The sequence below is a fragment of the Molossus molossus genome, unplaced genomic scaffold, assembly GCF_014108415.1.
Source record: "Molossus molossus isolate mMolMol1 unplaced genomic scaffold, mMolMol1.p scaffold_m16_p_2, whole genome shotgun sequence".
In the NCBI taxonomy this organism is placed as follows: domain Eukaryota; kingdom Metazoa; phylum Chordata; class Mammalia; order Chiroptera; family Molossidae; genus Molossus; species Molossus molossus.
This window is the reverse complement of record NW_023425355.1, coordinates 72,059,270-72,080,979: the sequence shown is the minus strand read 5'-3', so window position 1 is coordinate 72,080,979 and position 21,710 is coordinate 72,059,270. Positions and strand designations below refer to the sequence as shown.

The 21,710-nt window shown below is 37.5% G+C and overlaps 1 protein-coding gene across 2 annotated transcripts in view; it reads left to right on the top strand.

Moving 5' to 3' along the window:
* The window catches only part of ARHGEF6 (Rac/Cdc42 guanine nucleotide exchange factor 6), a 293,880-nt gene that overhangs the window by 249,396 nt on the left and 22,774 nt on the right, over positions 1–21,710 (top strand). The window contains exons 11-20 of one of the 2 annotated variants that reach the window (XM_036270036.1): positions 2,566–2,625; positions 4,532–4,678; positions 8,003–8,089; positions 9,134–9,212; positions 10,167–10,312; positions 11,340–11,477; positions 13,421–13,441; positions 14,712–14,805; positions 15,938–16,027; positions 18,241–18,340. In XM_036270036.1, coding sequence (XP_036125929.1) covers positions 2,566–2,625; positions 4,532–4,678; positions 8,003–8,089; positions 9,134–9,212; positions 10,167–10,312; positions 11,340–11,477; positions 13,421–13,441; positions 14,712–14,805; positions 15,938–16,027; positions 18,241–18,340 — 962 coding nt within the window. The remainder of the gene's footprint in view (positions 1–2,565; positions 2,626–4,531; positions 4,679–8,002; positions 8,090–9,133; positions 9,213–10,166; positions 10,313–11,339; positions 11,478–13,420; positions 13,442–14,711; positions 14,806–15,937; positions 16,028–18,240; positions 18,341–21,710) is intronic. The other variant, XM_036270035.1, reaches the window with a different exon arrangement.

Genomic DNA, 21,710 nt, shown 5'->3' with positions numbered 1-21,710 from the left:
CTTAGCAACAGTATACAGTACAATGTTATAAACTATAATTACCATGAACTTAGAAAGGAAGGATCTCCTCCCTTTACTATTAAATATTCATGATCATTCTTCCTCTTCCTCTTCTCCTCCTAGCCTCGGTTCTGTTACTTCCCTCAAGTCTCTGCTAACTTGTTGACAGGTTTTCCTCTGCCCTCTCATCTGTAGATGATGGTTCAATCAAAATTAACCAAGAAATCTTCTGTTCTAATATATGAACCAACCTTATTGTGAGATATACACAGGGATATTTATCTCTAGAGCACTGTGGACATTCAGCTGCCAAGCTGTGGATTATAATGGAAGATTTTGGTATTCCCTTAAAGATTAATAAATGGGTCCAACTTTAGTTTGTCTCTCTATGCATCCATACACTTACATCAATGTCTCCTCATATTTTTGTTTATAAGCTTATAATTAACTTGTTACAGCTGTAGCATAACCATATTTTTTTATAAATATTAACATTTCAGTGAGGCCTGATAAATGATTTTTCTTTTTACCAAGAGCCCAGGCCCTCTTATAAAAACACAATAACAGGGATAGCTTCTTGAGCCATTATAGACCAATCAAACATGGAATTTGAGGTGTGGGTGGGAGAGGAGGGCCCGCTGGGGGAGGCTGCATTCACCCTACTTGCTCTTCCTGTGTCTGGGGAAAGGTTTTGAGGTTTTAAAGGCTTTGATTATCTTTAAAGAAAAAGGTTGCACATTGCTAGTCTTGTCACCGTTTGTAAGGATTGAAAGCATTTACTCTGAGCAAAACCACATTCTCAGGTTATTTGACCTGCCTGAAAGCTGGAGGCAGTGGGGAGCTAGTAGTAAAGCCTCCTAGAATTAAATTTAAATTAGGGCTCTGGAAGATGTTGATCTCTGGATGCCTTTCCAAAAACTAAACCAGTTCGCTGAACCATTTGAAGTTTGCCTCTCCTTGCTTATCACAAAAAATCAGAAACTAGTAGCCTCAGTTTCTGTTACTGCTTAGTGTTGAACTATGAATATACACTTAATTTGGAGAGAAAAATCCCCAGATGCTCCTTCTGCCTGAATCCTCTATCTTGGCCTTCCTTGTGTTAGAGCCCATTTATACTCCTGGTTCCACTTGCTGTTTGTCACCTGCCTTGGCTGCCTTCCATTTCCCACCATCACATAATACACACCCTTAGCACTATTTCACCACTGACGAGACACTTGATTCAGCTTTCTGATTTTTTAGTGTGGCTGCTGGCTAAGGGAAGAGTAGAACCTGAACTTTACAGTTATCAGCTGATTTGGGTAGGGATAAATTTAACTATAAAATAATACAATCTTTCCCTTCGTTAAACAGTACTATTTCTAACTTGGGTCAGACCCCTAGTCTGTTCAGGTTTGTATTTTATCACCTAAGGTTGGCTGAGCAGCAGATTTTCTCTTTCCATTACTCCATCTGAATTCCAAAGGTTAGGTACACAATATATCCCTAAAGTTAGTTACATATCTACACCTCTTATATCCTGTTATAGGTGTACATCTATTCCCCAAGAAGCTCTAATTTCCTTTCATAAACAGTTATGGAGCTGTGTATTTCTCAAAGCCATTTTTGAACCTTTCCACTTTTTTGAGTTCTAAGTACTATGGAATTGCAGACCACATGTAATAACTGCTTAAGAAGAAGCATATAGAATAAAACTTGGAATTTTTTTCCATTTACCATTTTCAGTCTGCTGAAAGAAAAAGGAAGCATTTTAGGAGATGAGATTGGATTGATTTTTCTCTAACCACCACTCTGTTTCATTAATTCCCTATCTCTTTTCATTTAACAATGTGATTAATGATTCCCCAAATAATTATAATTTATTAATAACAAAAAGGAAATGGGAACTAACTTCACCTAGTATGTTGTCACCAAATATTATGATGTGTTACCAACTGTCTTAATTGTTTAAATCTATTTTAGAGGGAGGAGAGAGAAAGAGAGAGAGAGAGAGGTGAGACAGAAGCATCGATCGGTTGCCTCCCGCTAGCACCCTGACCAGGGACTGAACCCACTACCTTTTGTGTGTGCAACTACTCTCCAACCATCTGAGCCACAGTAGATAGGTCATAAAATTTGATTCATTGCTCCACTCATCTATGCTTTCACTGGTTGCTTCCTGCATATGTGCTGACCCAGCTCAAACCCACAACCTTGGCACATCAGGGCAATGCTCTAACCAACTGAGCTATCTGGCCAGGGCTTACTTTCTTAATCACCTAATAATTGGAGGTGCAGAGATTCCAAATACACAAATGTTGTTTTGTTTTTAAAATTTAAATTAAATTTTTAAATTAACATACATTAAAGTCGACTTTTTTTCTTTTGGTGTACAGTTAAATGACTTTTAACACATGTATAGAGTTGTGTTAGCACCACCAAAATTGAGATATAGAACAGTTCCATCATCCCTAAAAATTTTCTCTTTCTGTTTCTTTGCAACCACACCCTCCTCCCACCCCTAACCCCTGGCAACCACTGATCTGTTCTCCTTTAATGTTGTTTTAAAATGTATTCTTTTAATAGGATACACATCCAGATCATCAGGATATTCTAAAAGCAATCGTATCATTCAAAACTCTCATGGTAGGTGATGCTCTAAAATTATAATTCTCCATTTTGTATGCTTTGTTCCTAAAAGGGTAATTTGTGTGTAACATTTCTTTCCTTATGCAAAGGTCTTTAGGGTGGAAATAGTAAACTCTAGTGACAATATTGTCATGATTGTTTCATTTAATTTTGTCTTCCAAAAATCATGCTTACCTAAGAAAGGTTGCCAGGCTGAGGGTATAAAGCACTCACATTTGAAGTCTGCCACATTAAGCACTGCTGTGTAAGTAGGGGGTTTCCTTTAGTCTCTCTGTCTTTACCCACCGTGTTGCTCAACTTACATTGGTACAACTTGTAGTTCACTGATTGACATCAACACTGGATTCATCTACTTATGCCAAAAGATGTGAGTTTATTCTTTGCATATAAAAAATTTTTCATCATATCTAAAAGTAAAAAACCAACTAAAATAACAGTTGCTTTATATAGATTGCTACCAAAGCTACCTGTAATCTTGTATCTTGAGCATGATGGTTAATGTCTTCTTGAAACCAACTGATGTAAAACCACTTTGTGGCATTTTAGGAGGAAAGAAAACATTATTTTAGGTGATTGATTAAGTTTAGCTTCAATCTAGACATTTCTGTAGCATTCCAAGCAATTGAGATTGATGTTTAGTTATTGATTCTTGCTGCAAGGTTGTGATGCAACATTTACCATCACGTCATTTTTGAAAGAGCAGTGCCTGACCTGTCCATGGTTAAACAGCAAATTGAAGACCAGAGTAAGAAATTAACTTAAAATTTCTATTGTAGGTCAAAAATAGTCTGTTGAATATTGGCAGTTTTACATGGTTCAACACATGAAATCCATGGCATTTATTATCATTCGTGTCCCTTTTATTTTTTCCTATGTAAATTGAATTTAAAAACTGCCTCTTTTTTAAAACCATATTTTTCTGATCATTTTCATGTAAAACTTGCTTTGATGGTAATAGTACATTTATTTGCACTATAGATGCTTCAGATATATGTGTGCAGTGAACTTATTTCTTCAAGTTTCCATTTAGCTGAAAGGGACAGCATAAATTTTATAGAAAACACATCCAAAAAAACAATAACATTAATTTGGAAAGAGTGACATAAATAACCATTTGCTTATTTTCATATTCAATTTGTAATGAATACTGTTAACTTACTCTAAGATAACCTGGTGTGTGTGTACGTGTGTGTATAGTATTCATATCCCACCTATTGTTTATTGATTTGTGTTTTCAATTTGTATTCATGAAATTCAGTTGTATCTCTTTTTTCCAATCCTTTTAGGAATAAAAATTAATTTAATATTTTTAATAGAATTTACTACTAGTCCTTAAGTTATAGGACGGTGCATATGTTTTATTATAAGATCAGTTTGATTCAGTGTGGCATAAGCAATTAAATTTTCTCTTTTTCTATAGTTCCTGGAGTCACTTTTTAAAACTTAAGATGTTACTTGATTAGAAACTGAGCATATGTTAGAAAAATAAAATTGTTTTGTAACTAAAGTACTAGTTATGCAGATAGACAAGCTTGAGAGCAGCTAGAGCAGGGACACCAATTAGAAGATCTGAATGTACCAGTTGGTCTCCTGGCTCTGTTCGATGTGATTCTGCTACTTGTCTTCCCATACTCCTTGCAAGGAAAGAGAAACAAGCTTCTTACACCATTTTATCTTGATATTTTGGCAAAATTAAAAGTAGCTCTTTCTCACAAAACTTTTGGGGACTCAAGGCTAGAGATTTAGGGTAATAGACCTTTCTATCTGTCAAGACATAGGTGATGGGATTCACGGTGAGGAAAAGGGACTCAGTGGAAGTCTATGAGAGTCAAAAGCCACATCTTACTTTTCTTATTTTGAGTTTGTTTCATAAGAATTTCTATTCTTCCGCTTTGGTTCTTAGGGACAGTGCCAAGATCTAAGAAAAAGAAAACAGCTGGAGTTGCAGATACTTTCTGAACCTATTCAAGCATGGGAAGGGGAGGATATCAAAACCTTGGGAAATGTGATTTTTATGTCACAAGTAATGGTACAGTATGGAACATGTGAGGTAAGATGTTTCAAATCTCAATATCATTTTTTTCCATCTTTCACATTTTTCTTCCTTTATTTGTTCTTTCATCAAGGTCAAATGCTCGAAAAATTCAAAGAAACTGGGCACCTATTCTTGTTCCAACACTTCTAGGTGTTGTGGGAGATAGGAAGAAAGAACACACAATGTTTCCTGCCTTCAAATAACTCCTTAAGAACAGGTTAAAGCACAAGCTGCAAGTAGAAAACAAACCAAAATAGTCAATGCCAATTCGTGCAATTTCAATAATAGATTATATTGAAGTTCAGAGAAGGAAGTGAGTAAGAAGATTTTATGGAGATAAAACTTGAAGAGGAAGGCCATGAAGAGGAAAGGAGAGGATTTTGTAAGATAGGGGTTATTCTTGTTTCAGAAGAGAGCAAGAACATGGCCTTTTTTCTACAGGACAGCGAGGAAGCCAGTCTGTTAGGAGCAGAAGAAGCATATTGGGCAGAATGAAGAAGATAATTGAGTCAGATAGAGTCAGATTATGAAGAACCTTGGATGTCAGGCAAGAATAGTTTGCATTGACGCAGCAGGCAATAGGAAACTATGAGTCCCGAGTAGTGGTGAAACACAATGAAAGGGGTGTTTAATCTGACAGCCATGTATGTCAGGTAAACTGGATGGGATGGGGCTGAGTTGGAAAGTGATAAGTACCCCCGATGAAGGTAGGGGCTGAGAAAATGAAACTTAAGGGGCAAATCTGAGACATGTTTAGAAAGGAAAATCTAAAGAAAGTAGTGACCTATGAGCTAGAAGAGATGATATGTAATTTGAGACCTGTTAACTTTCAAGTGACTGTAGGTATTCAGGTGGAGATGTGTTGTAGGCAGCTGTTAAAACATATGCACAATGAAATTCTATGCAGACATAAGAAAGAAAGATCTCTTATCCTTTGAGATGACATGGAGGGACCTGGAGAATATTATCTTAAGTGAAACAAGCTAATCAGAAAAAGACAAATATCACATGATCTCACTTATTTGTGGAATATAATGAACAAAACAAGCTGAGGAACAGGGTAGACCCAGAGACATGCATGTGGAGTGCAGACTGACAAACCTCAGAAGAGGTTGAGCCCTGGCCAGTTTGGCTTAGCGGTTAGAGCGTCGGCCTGCGGTCTGGAGAGACCCGGGTTCGGTTCCCGCTAAGGGCACGTACCTCGGTTGCAGTTTGTCCCCGGCCCTGGTTGGTCGTGCGGGTGGCAGCCACTCGATGTGTCCCTTCACGTCGATGTTTCTCTCTCTCTCTCTCTCCTTCCTCTCTCTCGTTCCCACTCTATCTGTACAAAAAAATGGAAACATATCCTCGGGTGAGAATAAAAAATAAATAAAAAAAAAAGGAGGAGAAGAGGTTGATGTGGGGGGAGGGAAGAGATAAACCACAGAATTTATATGCATGTATGCATAAACAAGGACATAGACGATAATGCTGGGGGTGGGGTGCGGGGTTGGGAGGAGGGTGTCAATGGAGGAAAAAAAGAGAAACATCTGTAACAAAAATAGGTAAATAAATATATAAATAACAAAAACCAGTATAGAAATGTGGGTGGGGGGTCAGAGTTAGAGGAAGAGATTTAAAAGTCCATGACAGATGGGCCTTCCAAGGAAGTAAATATTCAGAAAGAAACACAGAGGGCTGAAGATGTATTACCTCTTATTTATTTATTTTTATTTATCTTTATTGTTGAAAGTATTACAGAGTAGGGGAGGTAGGTTGATTATAACAACTGGTACAATTTATCTGGTTTGCCGTCTCCATTTCAAAACATCTTCCTATGCTCCCTGACAGGTTTCTGTCAGAGATTCATTATGGGGTTAATAAGCAATCTCATTTAAAATGTAGATACACTTGCAGAGGTTAATGCAGAATGTTTAACTATTAGACTTTCACACCTTTGGAAAAACCTCTTCAATGAATGGAGGAGGAATCACTGCCAGAAAGAAAATACACAGGGGAAAATAGAGGAGAATTGGGCGGTTGTGGATGGAAATTCCAGGAAGAGCATTTGAAAGTGGTCAGCCTGCTGAGGTGCTGTAGAAAGTTCAAAGGTAAAGGAGCACGGAGACCAAGAAGTTATTGGATTTCACTAGAAAGCAGTTATTGATGACTTTGAGAGAACAAAGCAAGTAGGTAGAGATCAATGCACAGAAAATGAAGGCAGCAAGTAATATGGCAATAAATGTCAAGAAATGGTATTCTGTACAAGTAGTCAGAGGGACAACTGAAGGCCTATTAGGACAGGAAATGTGCATATGTTAAAAGAAAAAGAAAAAGCTCATCGGATAAGAGTGGCTGCTAGAAGAAGGAGATGGGATGTTTATAAAAGGAAGCCAAGCAAGAGAAAAATGTGAAAGGATGCAGAGCCCTTGTTAGAAGAGTTAGCCTCAAAAGGTTGCTCTTCTCAAGTAGAAAGAAGGAGATGGAGATAGATATAAGAATAATTGCAGCTAAGATGTAAACTGAATATAATTGTTTGCATTTACTAATTGCATATCTGTTTAAGGAATTCAGAGAAGCCCTTCTAAGTAAAATTTCCTTTATTGCTATTTTAATTATTTTTAAAAAATTCCTTTATTGCTATCACTTTACATGTATATAATAATTGTCTTATTCTTACTGATTAAAAGTAATTTTATAAATAAATATTTAACATACATGTTAGAACATAATAAATTTCCTATCACCTGAAAACCCCTTTATTTTGCCACATTTCAAAGTAAAATCATTTTTTTTGTGTGTGAATCTGGAGAGTTATCTTGCATTCTGGCTGCAGCTTAGGCAAGAAGGGATTAATTGTGTAATTTTTCAGACTTATATACTTGGGAAACAACCATGGTTATTTTGATTTAGCTGTCATGTATGAGAGGGAGAGAGAGAAACTGGGTTTATATTTATTTCAAAATAAAAATCAACTACTTTTGTGCTTTTGGGTATCTCTCTTTGTAAAAATCGCTGTTCATGTTTCATTGCCTTATGTAAGATCTATGTTACAAAACAGTGATTCCAGAAATCCTTTTTATTTTTTTAAATTCTCATCTGAGGATATGTTTATTGATTTTAGAGAGAGGAAAGAGAGAGAGAGACAAACATTGATCAGTTACCTCCTGTATACACCTCAACTGGGGATCAAACCCATAACCTACGTATGTGCCTTGGCTAGGAATAAAACCCATGACCTTTTGGTGTGTGGGACAATGTTCCAACCAACTGAGCCACATTGGCTGGGGCCGTAAATTCTTAACAAACAAAATGTCCAATTTTTAATTTTAATGTCCAATATTTTTAATTCCATTTCAGGAAAAAGAAGAGCGGTACTTAATGTTATTTTCAAATGTCTTGATAATGTTATCTGCAAGTCCTCGGAAGAGTGGCTTTATCTATCAGGTTAGTAGATTTCATATAGAACAAATAGCAGGACCCATAATGGAAAGAGGTTTTCATCCAAATGTAGTATTTCTACTGTAGCATTAAAAGCTCCATTCAGAAAAGGCAGAATGTTCTAAATCTTCATGGTAATTAGACAGCTTATGAGAGCAGATGTTCCTTAGATCAAAGACCTTTGTATTACTATAATGAGTTTGTCCACTGTTCTGGTTATAAGCTAGGTTATAAGTCTGCAACTAGATCAATTATCAACAGCATTTTACAGATTCATATTATAGCATTATTGCTGAGAAAATATAAAGCTGGGACCTGCTCCTACAGTCATGTCACATAGTTTGAGTTTCTTAGTTACAAGTCATTAAACTCCTTGAGAAATTAAACTTCTTTCAGTCTGCTTCCAAAACATGGAGTATTATAAATTACTGTTGCTTCTTATATCTTGGACTACCAATTACTAAGGGGTCTAAATGAACTTGACATCCCATAATCTTGTCCTCCCTCTTTCTTCTGAAATTTTATTAAGTCGGGATTTTTTTTTTCTCTATAAGGGAGAACAGTCAATATTTAATGAGTTCAGTTATATGTTCGGCACTCTGTTACATGCTTAAATATGTTATTTCATCAGAACAACCTAAGATAAACTGTAGGCAAGTAAAATAACTATCTAGCAATTGGAAAAGCCAAGATTTGAACCCAGATCTGATGTCAAAGCCCTTGTTCTTCCTACCACAACACACAGTACTCCAAACTGGAATTTTGGTATCACAGGTTTCAGTGTTAACAGACAACACAGAGTCTTTGTTTACTGATTCTTTCACAAAAATGTGTTAGAAAAGTAAACTATTTGTAAATCTTGACCTACTTTTCCCTCTTTCATTGTTATCTGATTAAAATTTAAAGCAGGGAAGCATAATGACAAATCAGAAAAATATGTTTATCCGTAACTTAGCAGTGATTTCTGAGAGGGTCATAAAATCTAATATAAATGAGCAGAGATACATATAACCACAGAATTAATGGGCAATGCATTTTTTTTTCTGGTAGGGAAAAATACCAATAGCAGGAATGGTGGTGACTAGATTAGATGAAATTGAAGGGAATGACTACACATTTGAAATCACAGGTAGGTAATTTTCTCTTTTTCATGTAGCTACTTCAAATCCTTTTTGGAAAGAAGTGGGGTTTAAATAAACAGATGTTATTATTTTCAGTTATATAGCCCATGAGCAACTTTTTACATGGGTATGTCAAAGTATATATTATTTCCTGGGATAATTGGGATACAGCTATAGAACAGAGACGTATCCTGGTCATTCAAAAGCCTCAGCTTTGCCATTAGTTTCATTCTTCTCTTGCATAAGAGCTACTTGTAAATGCAATTTTCTCCCCTTTCTGCCTTCTATTCCCTTGTGGCAGAGAAGCCAAAGATGTGAAATTTTATCAGCAATTTTATCATGTCTATGAATTAGCAAGATTTTATGTTTCTAAAAACAGCTGAAAAGCCATACAACTTTTTCACAAATTGAAAAAATGCCAGGCCTCGATAGTGCTCCTTGACATTTTGGCCTGTTATTCCTTTTACCAGGCCAATGGTTTATACTTTACACACTGATATGGTGCAGTGGTGAACACTGGGATGATGACCCCAAGCTTTATCCTTTTTTTTTCCAAATAGGGAGCCAAAAATTTGGTGTTGGATGTAACCAGTTTTAGTTAGATCTTGTCTCAACTTTGACATTGGGTGAAAAAGTACAATATTCTCATTGTAGACTGTAAACTAAATGGACTCTATGCTTAAATTTTGGTTTACGAGTTGTTTACAGTGAAGTTTTATACTACTTGTAAGATTCTGTGAGCACTAGAAATCAAAGATGGTTTTATAAATCAGATATGACTATTTATTTATTATCACAGTTTACTTGTTCACTATATAGAAGTTTCAAAAGGGCTCTCCCATAGGTATACAACTCACCAAAATAGTCACCCAAGTCCAAGTTGTGTGAAGTGTTTATGAATAAGGCAAGCTCAAAGTTCTCCTTGCTTTGTGTTTCCAAATGCTTATAATTGGGTGATGCAGGTCACATACTAGAGAGAATTGTGGTCCACTGCAGCAACAACCAGGACTTCCAGGATTGGCTGGAGCAGCTGTACAGACTGATTAGAGGGCCTACCTCCTGCAGTTCATTTTCCAAGACATCATCATCATCTTGTAGTGCTCATTCTGTAAGTAGTCCATTTGGTCTGTCTAAGGATTAGAGTCTCTCACCAAATCCTATCTGCTGAGGACTTTTAAGAATTGAGCATGCCCTTAACCTTTGGGTAGTCTATATCTGTAGGTTTTGAATTACAGTTAAACTTTACTAATTCTGATTTCTTATTGTGGAGAGAGGTCCATTTTAAATTAATACAAAGTTTTACTTAAAGGTGTTTAGTTTAACCTTAACTTGGAGTACCAACTGCTACCAAAGTTTTTCTAACCAGAAGTCCTGCTAAAATCTTTTATTGATAAGCTAGATTTATTTTAGTTAGCAACTATTATTCTCATATTAATAATGTGCTAAATCAAAACCAGTATTTTACCTTCATAAGTATTTAAGCATCTCCATGAAATGTCATTTATGCTATCACATTCACTCAGTAGCCTTTTAGTATTGCCTTCTTCCAACTTATCATTAATTTATCAATTCATAGAATTTTAATTGATGGGATTTTACTGTACTTGCTGAGTGAGATTGAAGATATGCTGTGTTGCCTGTTAACACTGAAACCTGTGATACCAAAATTCCAGTTTAGGGCACTGTGTGTTATGGTAGGAAAAACAAAGGCTTTGACATCAGATCTGGGTTCAAATCTTGGCTTTTCTAATTGATAGATAGTTATTTCACTTGCCTACAGTTTATCTTGGGTTGTTCTGATGAAATAACATATTTAAGCATATAACAGAGTGCCAAACATACAACTGAACTCATTAAATATTGACTGTTCTCCCTTATAGAGGAAACAAATCCTAACTTTAATGAAATTTCAGAAGAGAGAGGGAGACAGGATAATGATGTCGACTTCATTTAGTACTATTCCATACAGACCCCATAATTTTGACTGGAAAGTTCCAGTTTTCAAACTGGAGACTTTTATTTTTCCTTCTTTCCCTTTCTATGGTTGGCATTGCTGATCCAGTGAAGCTATTGATGTTCTCTCACTGTGGGGCATAAGGTTGGGTTGAGATGGCAGATTGCCAACATTTCATCAGACATTTTCCCAGTCTTTTAGCTCTACTGGACAGCCCCGAGGACCCTTGGAGCCTCCTCAAATTATAAAACCATGGAGTTTAAGTTGTCTACGACCTGCACCTCCACTTAGACCATCAGCAGCACTAGGTTATAAAGAGGTAATTTTATTATATATGGTATAAAATGCTTCTGACAAACTAATTTTGTAGCTATTCAAATAGTTCTGTGGGAATGTGCTTAGAATTTATGATAGGTGATACATGTCAGTCAACCTTGAATTTCTAGTTTCATTGATTTTTTTATTTCTTAATTATCCATTTCGCCATTGTCCGTCTATAAATATTTATTGAATACCCACAGGATTTATGTGCACTGAATTTCTCCTACCTTCTCCTGAAGTGCCCCTGGTCTACCTTCCTGATGATATGATAATTTATAAATTGGTGGTGATGTACACACATCTTAAACAACAGCCACTTCATTAGAGTTGAATTTCCAACCGAGCAGACCCAATTCTGCTTTTTGGATCATTTTGATATATGAAACCAAATCAGTAAAGTCTTATGGGAACAAGCCATGAGTCTGAACTATGAAAGTCTGAACTATTTGTAGCAGTTGAAAAGGGAAAATAATTTAATTAAAGAAATATCGTTTTTTTTCATTTTTTTTTTAAATCCTCACTTGAGGATATTTTTTCATTTATCTTCATATAGAGCGGGAGGGAGGGAGAGAGGAAGAGAAATATCGATATGAGAGCGACACATCGATTGGTTGCCTCCCACTCAACCCCAACTGGGGCCAGGGACAAACCACAACCAAGGTACATGCCCTTGGCTGGGATCGAACCTGGGACTCTTTGATTGAACCACAGGCTGACACTCTAACCACTGAGCCAAACTGACCAGGGTGAAAGGAATATCTTTTAAAAAGAGTCTTCTAAGTGACAACCATAGAAGACATTTGATGTTCCAGGAGTGTGAGGATTTCAAGGCTTTTATTTTTTCTCTTGAAGTTGCAGTCAGAAAATGTCAGTCACTAGGTTCCATAATTGTGTGGAGTGTTACCTTTTCCATCCAGTCGTTTTCTTTCCTAACCTGTTGCTCATCATTTCAGTTTTCAGATAAGATCCTCATTTATTAATAACTATTTTGCAAATAGGTCTTAGTAAGTGAAGATTTAAGTTTGTGACAGTTGTGAGACATGTCTTAGTGTTAGGATGTAAAGGCAACATATATTTGTCTATCAAATGTGTTTTGATGAATAACACAGACTTAGCTGAATTTTGAGTTTGTTTATATTTAAAACACCATGCTATTATTTCAGTTCATTGTTGCCTCAACTCTTAGTTTAGTAAAAATGGAACGGTATTTGGACACTAGAGGATTTTTTATCCTTTCCACCCAACATAATAGGAAAAATAATTCTTGAGCTGAATTTTCATTATGTACCTTTATTCAGATTCTTTCCAGTATATAGTCCCACAGGTTTGCTTTGAAAATTGATCTGTGATACTTACAATCATCCACTTTTTTTTCTTTGATTACCTAAACCAGGAGTGCCACTTCATAGTTATGTAGGTGCCCATTTTAATGATGGATATTTCATAATGGTCAGTTACTAAATTCAAATTAAGGTGAGCTTTGAGGGGTAAAATTGACTTAATCCTTCACAGAACTAATCTATTAAAATTAAGGCATGATTACTATTTTCTGCTGGGAGAAGAGAGTTATTAATAAATTCTTAATATGTAGTGTATATTTCAGTTATTTTCAGCATTTATTATTCTGCACAGAACTGTATTCCTTGGGCTTTTACATGATGATATTGTATCTAAAACTAATGTGGGAAATGTGATGATATTCTCTCTGTGTAATTTATGATTCAGCATTTATTATTCTGCACAGAACTGTATTCCTTGGGCTTTTACATGATGATATTGTATCTAAAACTAATGTGGGAAATGTGATGATATTCTCTCTGTGTAATTTATGATAACACTAACATTTCAAATGTTGTTTTAGAATTATTGATAAGTGGATTTGGTCATTATAACCATCGACCTCTCACGCTCATCTTCTCTTTCTTTACATATTCACTTTAGAGGATGTCTTATATCTTAAAGGTAAGGGTAGAACACTATCTTTGGCTTACAATGACATCATAATGTTGTGCTGTAACCTTTTATGAATGAAGCCTTTTTTTTTATTCTTGTTTTGTCCCTTGTTATTATTGGTGTCTAAAATACAAAGATGCAATTCTGACATGTAAGTATTTTCTTCAAAAAGCAGATTCTGATGAAATACATATGAAAATGTCATCTTATAATGCTTTAAAATATCTGTTTTCCTGTATTTTAAAGCTATTTTTTTTTGTTATTTTTGTCATATGTGAGCTTTTCATGTCGGTCAGTTTATGCATATGGCCAAAGCAAATTTAATAATTGATATAATTCATATCTTTTTTATCTACTAATTCAAAATATGGCTTTATATATGTATATTTAGTTTAGATGTAAGAACGTTATTTTTAACTCAAAATTATTATCAGGAAGTCCTTCATTTGGCTTTTCTCTCTGACCCTGGGGAAATTACTTAGTCTCTTTGCCTTAATTTTCCCATTGGGCAAATAGAAATTAATATTCTTCATTGTGGGACTGTCATCCAGGAAATATTTTTTAAATCGTTTTCAAGCTCTATAAAAAGTGATGTACACTACAGTAGTAGTTAAACTTGTTCTTTAATTCCCTTAAAACTGTATCAGTGGGGAATATAAACCAAGTTAGGAATAGTGCTATTTCTCTAGGACTGAACATTCATTACTTTCTCTGCAGATGGTACCCTAAAGGCATTTGGTCTCCTGGAGAATCTGCAGCATCTTTAGTAGGCATGCTCCATTCTTTTGTTTGTTTGTTTTTGTTAATCCTCACCCGAGGATATTTTTCCGTTAATTTTTAGATGGAGTGGAAGTGAGGTAAGGGGGGAGAGAGAGAGAGAAACATCGATGTGAGAGAGACACATTGATTTGTTGCCTTCCAAAGGACCCTGACTGGGGCTGGAAATACAACCCAGGTATGTGCCCTTGACCAGGAATCGAACCTGTGACCCTTTATTCCACAGGACGACTCTCTAACCGCTGAACCAAACCAGCCAGGGCATCACCCTCCATTCTTATTTTCATCCCTGTGGCAATTGAGAGGATAATGCCATTGCCTCTGTTTTATTTAATCTTTTAGAGTTTATTGGAGCCATTTTATATTGTGTTTAGTATTACATTTTTCTGCACTCCTGAGACTGCCAAACTTAGAGAGCACCATTCTATTTGATTTTATTTGCTATTTTTAATTTGTTTTTGGAGGAGAGGTTTAATTCATAAATAAACCTCTATTCTTATAGGAATCTAGTAAAAGCCCCAAAACTATGAAGAAGTTTCTTCATAAAAGAAAGACGGAAAGAAAGCCATCAGAAGAGGAATATGTGATTCGGAAAAGTATGTGTTTTGTACTTTCTGAAAGTTGGTAATGGATTAAATAACAAAAAATTTAAAATGCAGACGATTAGAGCAATTTGTTTCTGGCATCATCTGGTACATAATGACAAATGCCTAGAAAGATTTGGTCACCTCTAAGATTTTTGAATAAGCTTCCTCTTACCGCAGTTCATGTCATCTGAGGCAGACACCATCTGTTTTGTTTTCATGTTGAATATTTTGCCCTACCTAGTTTAGAACCACTAAAGGGACCTTTTGATATAGATACATCTTTTCCCTCTTAGTTTCTGTTGCCTCAGATATTTTCCTTTACTAAAATAAACTAAAGAGACCTGAAAAGTCTAATGCTCTGTGATGTTCTTAGTTAGCCAAAGAATAAACCTGCTGACATGTAGAAACATGGCTTGATTTACAGACAAAATATAAAGTTTATCAGTCAATCGATATGTACTTATTTACCTCTATGGCTGTAAACAAGGTACTTTGTGATACACATGGAGGAGTAAATGATGTCTCACAAAGGGGTGACAAAACTGTGTGTATCAGTCAAAAATATAGTCTGGATTAATCTATGCTTAACTCTAGCTTCTGCATCCCCCACCCCCACCCCACACTTGGGTGAGCACATCAGCATATTAACAGGGTTATGCCTTCCAGTTTTTTCAAGAATGAGTTGGAGGGGAAGGAAAGAAAAGGGAGAATCAATGACAATGCTGGCTGGTTGGTAAAATGGGGTGGGGGGCGTTAATAGAGAGATCTTCCTAGAGAAGGTGCACTTTAAATTTGAAGGAGAGGAAGGATTCATTGTATTGGATGAGAACTGAGACTGGCATTGAGCTCAGTGCTATAACTGTGGTGAAGAGGATGCTGACAGGACTCCTTAATTTAGAGCTCTGGGTAAGCTTCAGGAGCATGCCACCCTTGGTGCTAAACTCATTGATGCTGACCCCAGAGCTCCTTGGGAACACTACCACTCTCACTCCATTATGAGAATTGGACAACTTTTGCTCCTGCCTTTCAGAAACACCACTGGCTAGAAAAGTTAGTCCCTACCAGTGGAGTTTACTGAATCATTTTGAGCATTTTGAGGCATATATTGCTATGAAAAGTAATTATTAATTAAATTTGACAGGTACAGCTGCTCTGGAAGAGGACGCTCAGATTCTTAAAGTGATTGAAGCCTACTGTACCAGCGCAAACATTCAACAAGGCCATGGCTCAAGTAGGTGCCCCCAAACCACTTTCTCTAATGAGTAATATTTCTTTTTTACTGCTCACTGCCTCTTAGAAAAGGATAAAAGCAACTCAGATTGGTGCAGGGTGTGTAAAGCAGGTGACTTGGTGCAGAGGAGCAGTGTAGGACTGCATCTTTCAGATAAGGTAGTTTTACCTACCAAGCAGTTTGTTTACCCAGTTTCTTTTCACCCAGAAAGAAAGAGAGATGCAAGAGTAAAAAGTTAGAGATGATAGAAATGAAAAAAATTTTTTTTTAAGTCATTTCCCTTTGAAGTACACAGATACCTTCATCAACACTAGTTAGGAATTAAAGAACCCAGAGAGTTCCTGTGTCTGTGAACTGATGCTAATCTCTTCTTATAGGCAGATTTGGAAAGGAAGTCAAAGTATTATCTTTGATCAGCTGCATATTTAAGTGAACAGTGCTTCACCAAACTCAAGTTTCAAAGTTGCTCTGAAAATCTGGAAATATAGCTGCTTAGCAGGGGCTGTTCAAAATGCATAAAATTTATCAGGGAGCTATTAAGTAAGGGTATTTCCCTGAAAAACTTTCAGGCTACAAACTGAAAGTTAGATAATGTTGTCTGATTCATCTTTGTGCTTTTTAAAAATCCAGGTCATATCAATCATGTCTCTTGTCTTCCATTATTATAGACATTCAGAATATATTATGTGGAGGACTTGGTATCTGTGTAAGAAATGAATTATCCATCATGCTCCATTTTGGACAGACACTGACCCATCACTTGAGTGTGGGATGGGATCACTTAGGTGAACTGTCTTGATATATGCTTTCAAAGTGACTGTCTCTAAGGCTGTTACGAGGAAAACATTCAATATGAAAGTTGGCACATTTAACCATGAAGAGGGGACTGTCACAACTTCGGCTTCACAGACAAAACCTGGCTGTGGATGTGGGCATGCCCAGCTCTGCTAAAAAGTTTCAAGGAGCCAGAAAATGGAAGTGAGAACAGTTTCTTTGTGAAAACTAGGAATAAGAAGAGGATAAGGAGACACCAGAAGAAACATACTTCATACAAAATCTGACCTCATCCCCTCCTCTACCACCTCTCTTCACATCAATAGAGTTGATAGATCTAGTTGAAGGTGCAGACAGGTGTTCTGATCTAAAGAATCACAGTTTTTTCCCTTCCCAGCCTACCTTTTACATGTACAAAGTATCTAGCACAGTTCTTGGCACACAATAAGCCTTTTAACATCATGATGACTTACCACCCTTTATCCCTTTCCAGCCAGAATTCTGTTTCCCTAGAACTGATTGTTATTATTTCTTGCTGCATTCAGTCTGTTGGTGGGCCAGTCAGTTTGCCATCCATTTACTAAGTACCTACTAAGTGCTATGAGGTGGAGCCACATCCACTGCAGGAAAGAGAAGGTAATCAAATGAAGGCAGTGAATGTTCACAACTCAAAGGAGCTTGACTTAGAAGAGAAGAAACCAGTGGCTTGAGAAAACTTAAGATTAAGGACTTGAGCTCTGAGAAAAAGGATCCAGAAATGAGGAGAAGGTTGGATATGTAGTAGAGTTGTTTGGTTAGATACTATGTCTGTTCTTTCACCTCTTCTATCCCGAATCCTGAAGACAGTCTGAGGAGAGAGAAATAAGGATGCCTGCATTTTTGCTGCTGAAGTGATAATCTCCTAACTGTTGCTTAACCCTTGATCAAAATAGTCTTGTCTGACCCTACCCTACCCTATATGCCTGTATAAAAAAAACAAATGAGGGGAGTGAGAGATACTTCTGAGGCCCTTTAAGCATGTTGTGTCTCAGTGCAGTGCTACTTTCAATTTACTAAAATTATATAATACTATAGCATAGGATGTGGTGTGATATTCTCTAGAGCTGTGCAGAGACAAATGATCACTGGTCAGCTTTTTGCTGTAGAAGAGGCAAAACAGGAAAATATGGGGTTGTAGTTGAGGACAGGTATCACAGTGGCCCTTTCACATTATTTTTCTGAGTACAAAATTCTCTCTTCCTCAAGATTTCATCAGTACATTTGGTGATTTATAATTTTCACTGATCAAGAAGATTTAGTCATTAAATGTTAGGTGACTATTCTCTGGGAGCAAGGTTGCAATATGCTATTAACAAAGACCCTTCCATAATAATAGAAGAAGGGAACTGAGACCTATAAGTAGTTCTCCTTAGTAACTTCCTTCTCCACCCTATTTGTAGGCACTTGCAAAGATTCAGTTCCACAAGTCTTACTCCCCGAGGAAGAGAAACTCATTATCGAAGAAACCAGAAGCAATGGACAGACCATCACTGAAGAAAAGTAAGCAGAGTAGGCTAAACCTTTTCTGATTTCTCTAGGGACTAGAAAGAAGATTCTGGCGGGGCAATGTGGTTCTTGCAAATCCTACACTGAGGGACTGTCCCTTCTTGTCTGGGAATGTGGCCCTTTTTGCTGATTATACAGTTGGGAGCCTTGGGAGAGATCACCCCTCTAGCAAAGGAAAAGGGGAAGCATCAATATAGGTGGCAGAAATCTCTTCATAGTGGCTGCCCCTGGAGCCCATTCCTACATACAGTAAGGTGCTTCAGGGTACATAGAATATCACTCTACATGGATGCACAAGACATCTGGGAAGGCCATGGTACCAATTTCCCTGCCCAGAAGGATGCTTCTCACATTTATTCAGTCAAGCACTAGGCTTTCATTGACTTTACCTTATGTGAAATCCTACAGCAATCCAGTGAGATAAGCCCTACCTTTGCACAGTAGTGAGGGTGACCTAGTAGGAGGAATTCAGGTTGAATACCTTATGGCTCTTACAATAAACACAAAGTAACCCAATAATTCATTTGTCTAAACTTGAGTCATTTCTGAAGTCAAGCGTAAATTTTCAGCAGACAGTATATTTCAAAGTGCTTGCCATCATCAGTGCACAGTACTTTTTCATCTGGTGTATGAAGTGTTACAGTCAAATGGTAAAGCACTTGGATTTATGAGAACAGTCTTGGTTCAACTCCAAATTCTACTACTTGTTGTCTGTGTGACCTGGGGCAAGTCCTTCACCTATCTGCGTCTCAGTTTCCTCATCTTTAAAATGGTATGATAGTAACATAGGAAAAATGGTGGCAGAGTGAAAGGAAGCTACACTGACCATCTCCCAGGGCCAAACTGGAATTACAACTAAAATAAAGAAAAGTAGTCTGGAATAACCAACTGTAGAGCAGATAGAGAGAACCATTATAAACAGGGACTTTAAGAGGAGCCCAAATTGAGACTGCTAGGAACTGCAGAGGCATTGAGAGGGCTGGCTGGGCTCCCACAGACAGCAGCTGAAAGCTATTTCATCTGTGAGAAGATTCTTCTAAGAAGTTGGGGGTTTTACCCCAAGCCAACTCTCCATCACAAAGTGGTAGAACAAGAAAAGGTGGCCACATAACACCTGGCTATAAAAAACACAGAGCAAAGATTATGTCCAGTAGGAAGAGGCGCTGGCAACACAGTCACCCACCTGAAGGGCCAGTGAACTAAATTATAGCTACAGCCACTCTCTTTGGGCTCCAGCAGAGGGAGGGTAGACTGAATTGGAACTGTGGGAAGAGAGTTGGGGATTCGTGGCACTGGGGAGAGACCAAGGAAGGAGGCCATCAGAAGCCCTATGCTGAGTTATTCCCCCACGCTACAGAAACCTTTTTCTCAGGCAGTCTTCTTCCATCAGAGGGGCTTCAGCCTGGGAGTAGGGGGAAGCATCTGCCCTACCCTTTGGAATTTAACACCACCAGGCTGGGAGAAGCACAGCCTGAGTCTCATTAACTGGCAGAGACTACCAGCTAGCCAGTAGGCAGACAAGTCTCTGAATGCTTTGAGCCTGGGTTCTGTGGATCTGGGAACCAAGCTGTGAAGGAGGCTTCCTGGGCACCTGGGCTAAGCCACAACCTAGGCTGCAGAAACCATTTTTCTCAGGCAGAGTTTTCACATCAATGCAGCTATAGCCCAGGGGGAAACAACTATCCTACACATTGGAATTTAACCTCAACCTCCAGGAGGAGTCAGCACCTAGCACAGAACTGCAACTTGAGGTTCATAATTGTCAGAGACTACCAGCAAGTCGGCAGGCAGAGATGAGTCCCTGCATGCTCTGAACCTTCAGCCCAGCTCAGGATCTTTGGGATTTGAGACCCTGAGGTCAGAGCTGTGGAAGTGGCTGACCAGACTATGTGCCGATTCATTAACCTGTACTGCAGAAACCATTTTCTTCAGGCAGAGGTTTCCCCTCAAAGCAGCTTTAGTCCGGAAGGAAGCAATTGCCTCACCCATGGGAAATCCTCTTATCCTGCCCACCTTGGGGAGTTTTCATTCAGCTTAGGGCTACAACCTGAGGCTCAGTAAGTGACTGAGACTAACAGTCAGCCTGCAGGCAGAGGCTCTGGGATACCTGAATATTTGCCTGCCCTGCAATTCTACCTGGTCATATAAGACCAGACACTGGGGTTCATCTTGGTTCCCTCCATACATATCTAAACCCAGCAGAGGGAGCCACATCTGAGGAAGATTGATATCCACAGGGAGATTTTGACAGGCTCGAAACCCTGCTGAAACAGCCAAAATAGTGGGGAAAAAAAGAAACAAGTCCCAAATGAAATAACAAGAAAATTTTACAGAAGAAGGGCTAAATGAAATGGTGATAAGCAAGTTATCAGATATAGAGTTCAGAGTAAGGATTACGAGGAAGCTCAACAGCATGAGTAAAAATATAGAAACAATGAAAATCAACCAATTAGAAATGAAAAACAACCAAGCAGAAAAGCACAATGACATAACAGAAATAAATAACGTATTGGAAGAAATAACCAGCAGATTACAGGAAGCTGAGAATCAGATCAGAAAATTAGAAGACAGGGTAGAAAAAAAAAATCACCCAATCAGAGAACCAAAAAGAAAAAAAAAATTTAAAAACAGGAGACCATTTAAGAGAGCTGTGGGACAATATGAAGCGTAATAACATCCAAATCACAGGAGTGCCAGAAGAAGAAGAAAATGAGCACAGGTTAGACAATCTATTTAAAAAAATAGTGACAGAAAACTTCCTTAACTTGATGAAGAAAAAAGGCATGCAAGTTCACGGAGCTCAGAGAACCCCAAGTAAGAATAACCTAAGAGGTCATTGCCAAGACACATAATAATTAAAATGCCAAAAATTAAAGACAAAGAGAGAATCCTAAATGCAGCAAGAGATAAGCAACAGGTTACCTACAAAGGAACCGCCATAAGACTATCATCTGACTTCTCAACAGAAACACTAAAGTCCAAAAGGGAATGGCATGAAGTAATCAAGGTAATGAAAAACAAGGATCTGAACTGAAGACCACTCTATCCAACAAGGCTATCATTCAAAATAGAAGGTGAAATAAAGAGTTTCCCAGACAAAAAGAGGCTAAGGGAATATGTTAGCACCAGCACTGCAAGAAATATTAAAAAGACTGTTTGTAATTTGTAGAAGAAATAGGAAGAGAAACATAACCATAATAAACAAAATGACAATAAATAGGTACATGTTAATAAAACCTTAAATGTAAATGGATTAAATGTTCCATTCAAAAGACACAGGGTAGTTGAATGGATAAGAAAGCATGATTCATATAGGTGTTCTCAATAAGAGACCCACCTCAGAACAAGACTCACAAAGCATGAA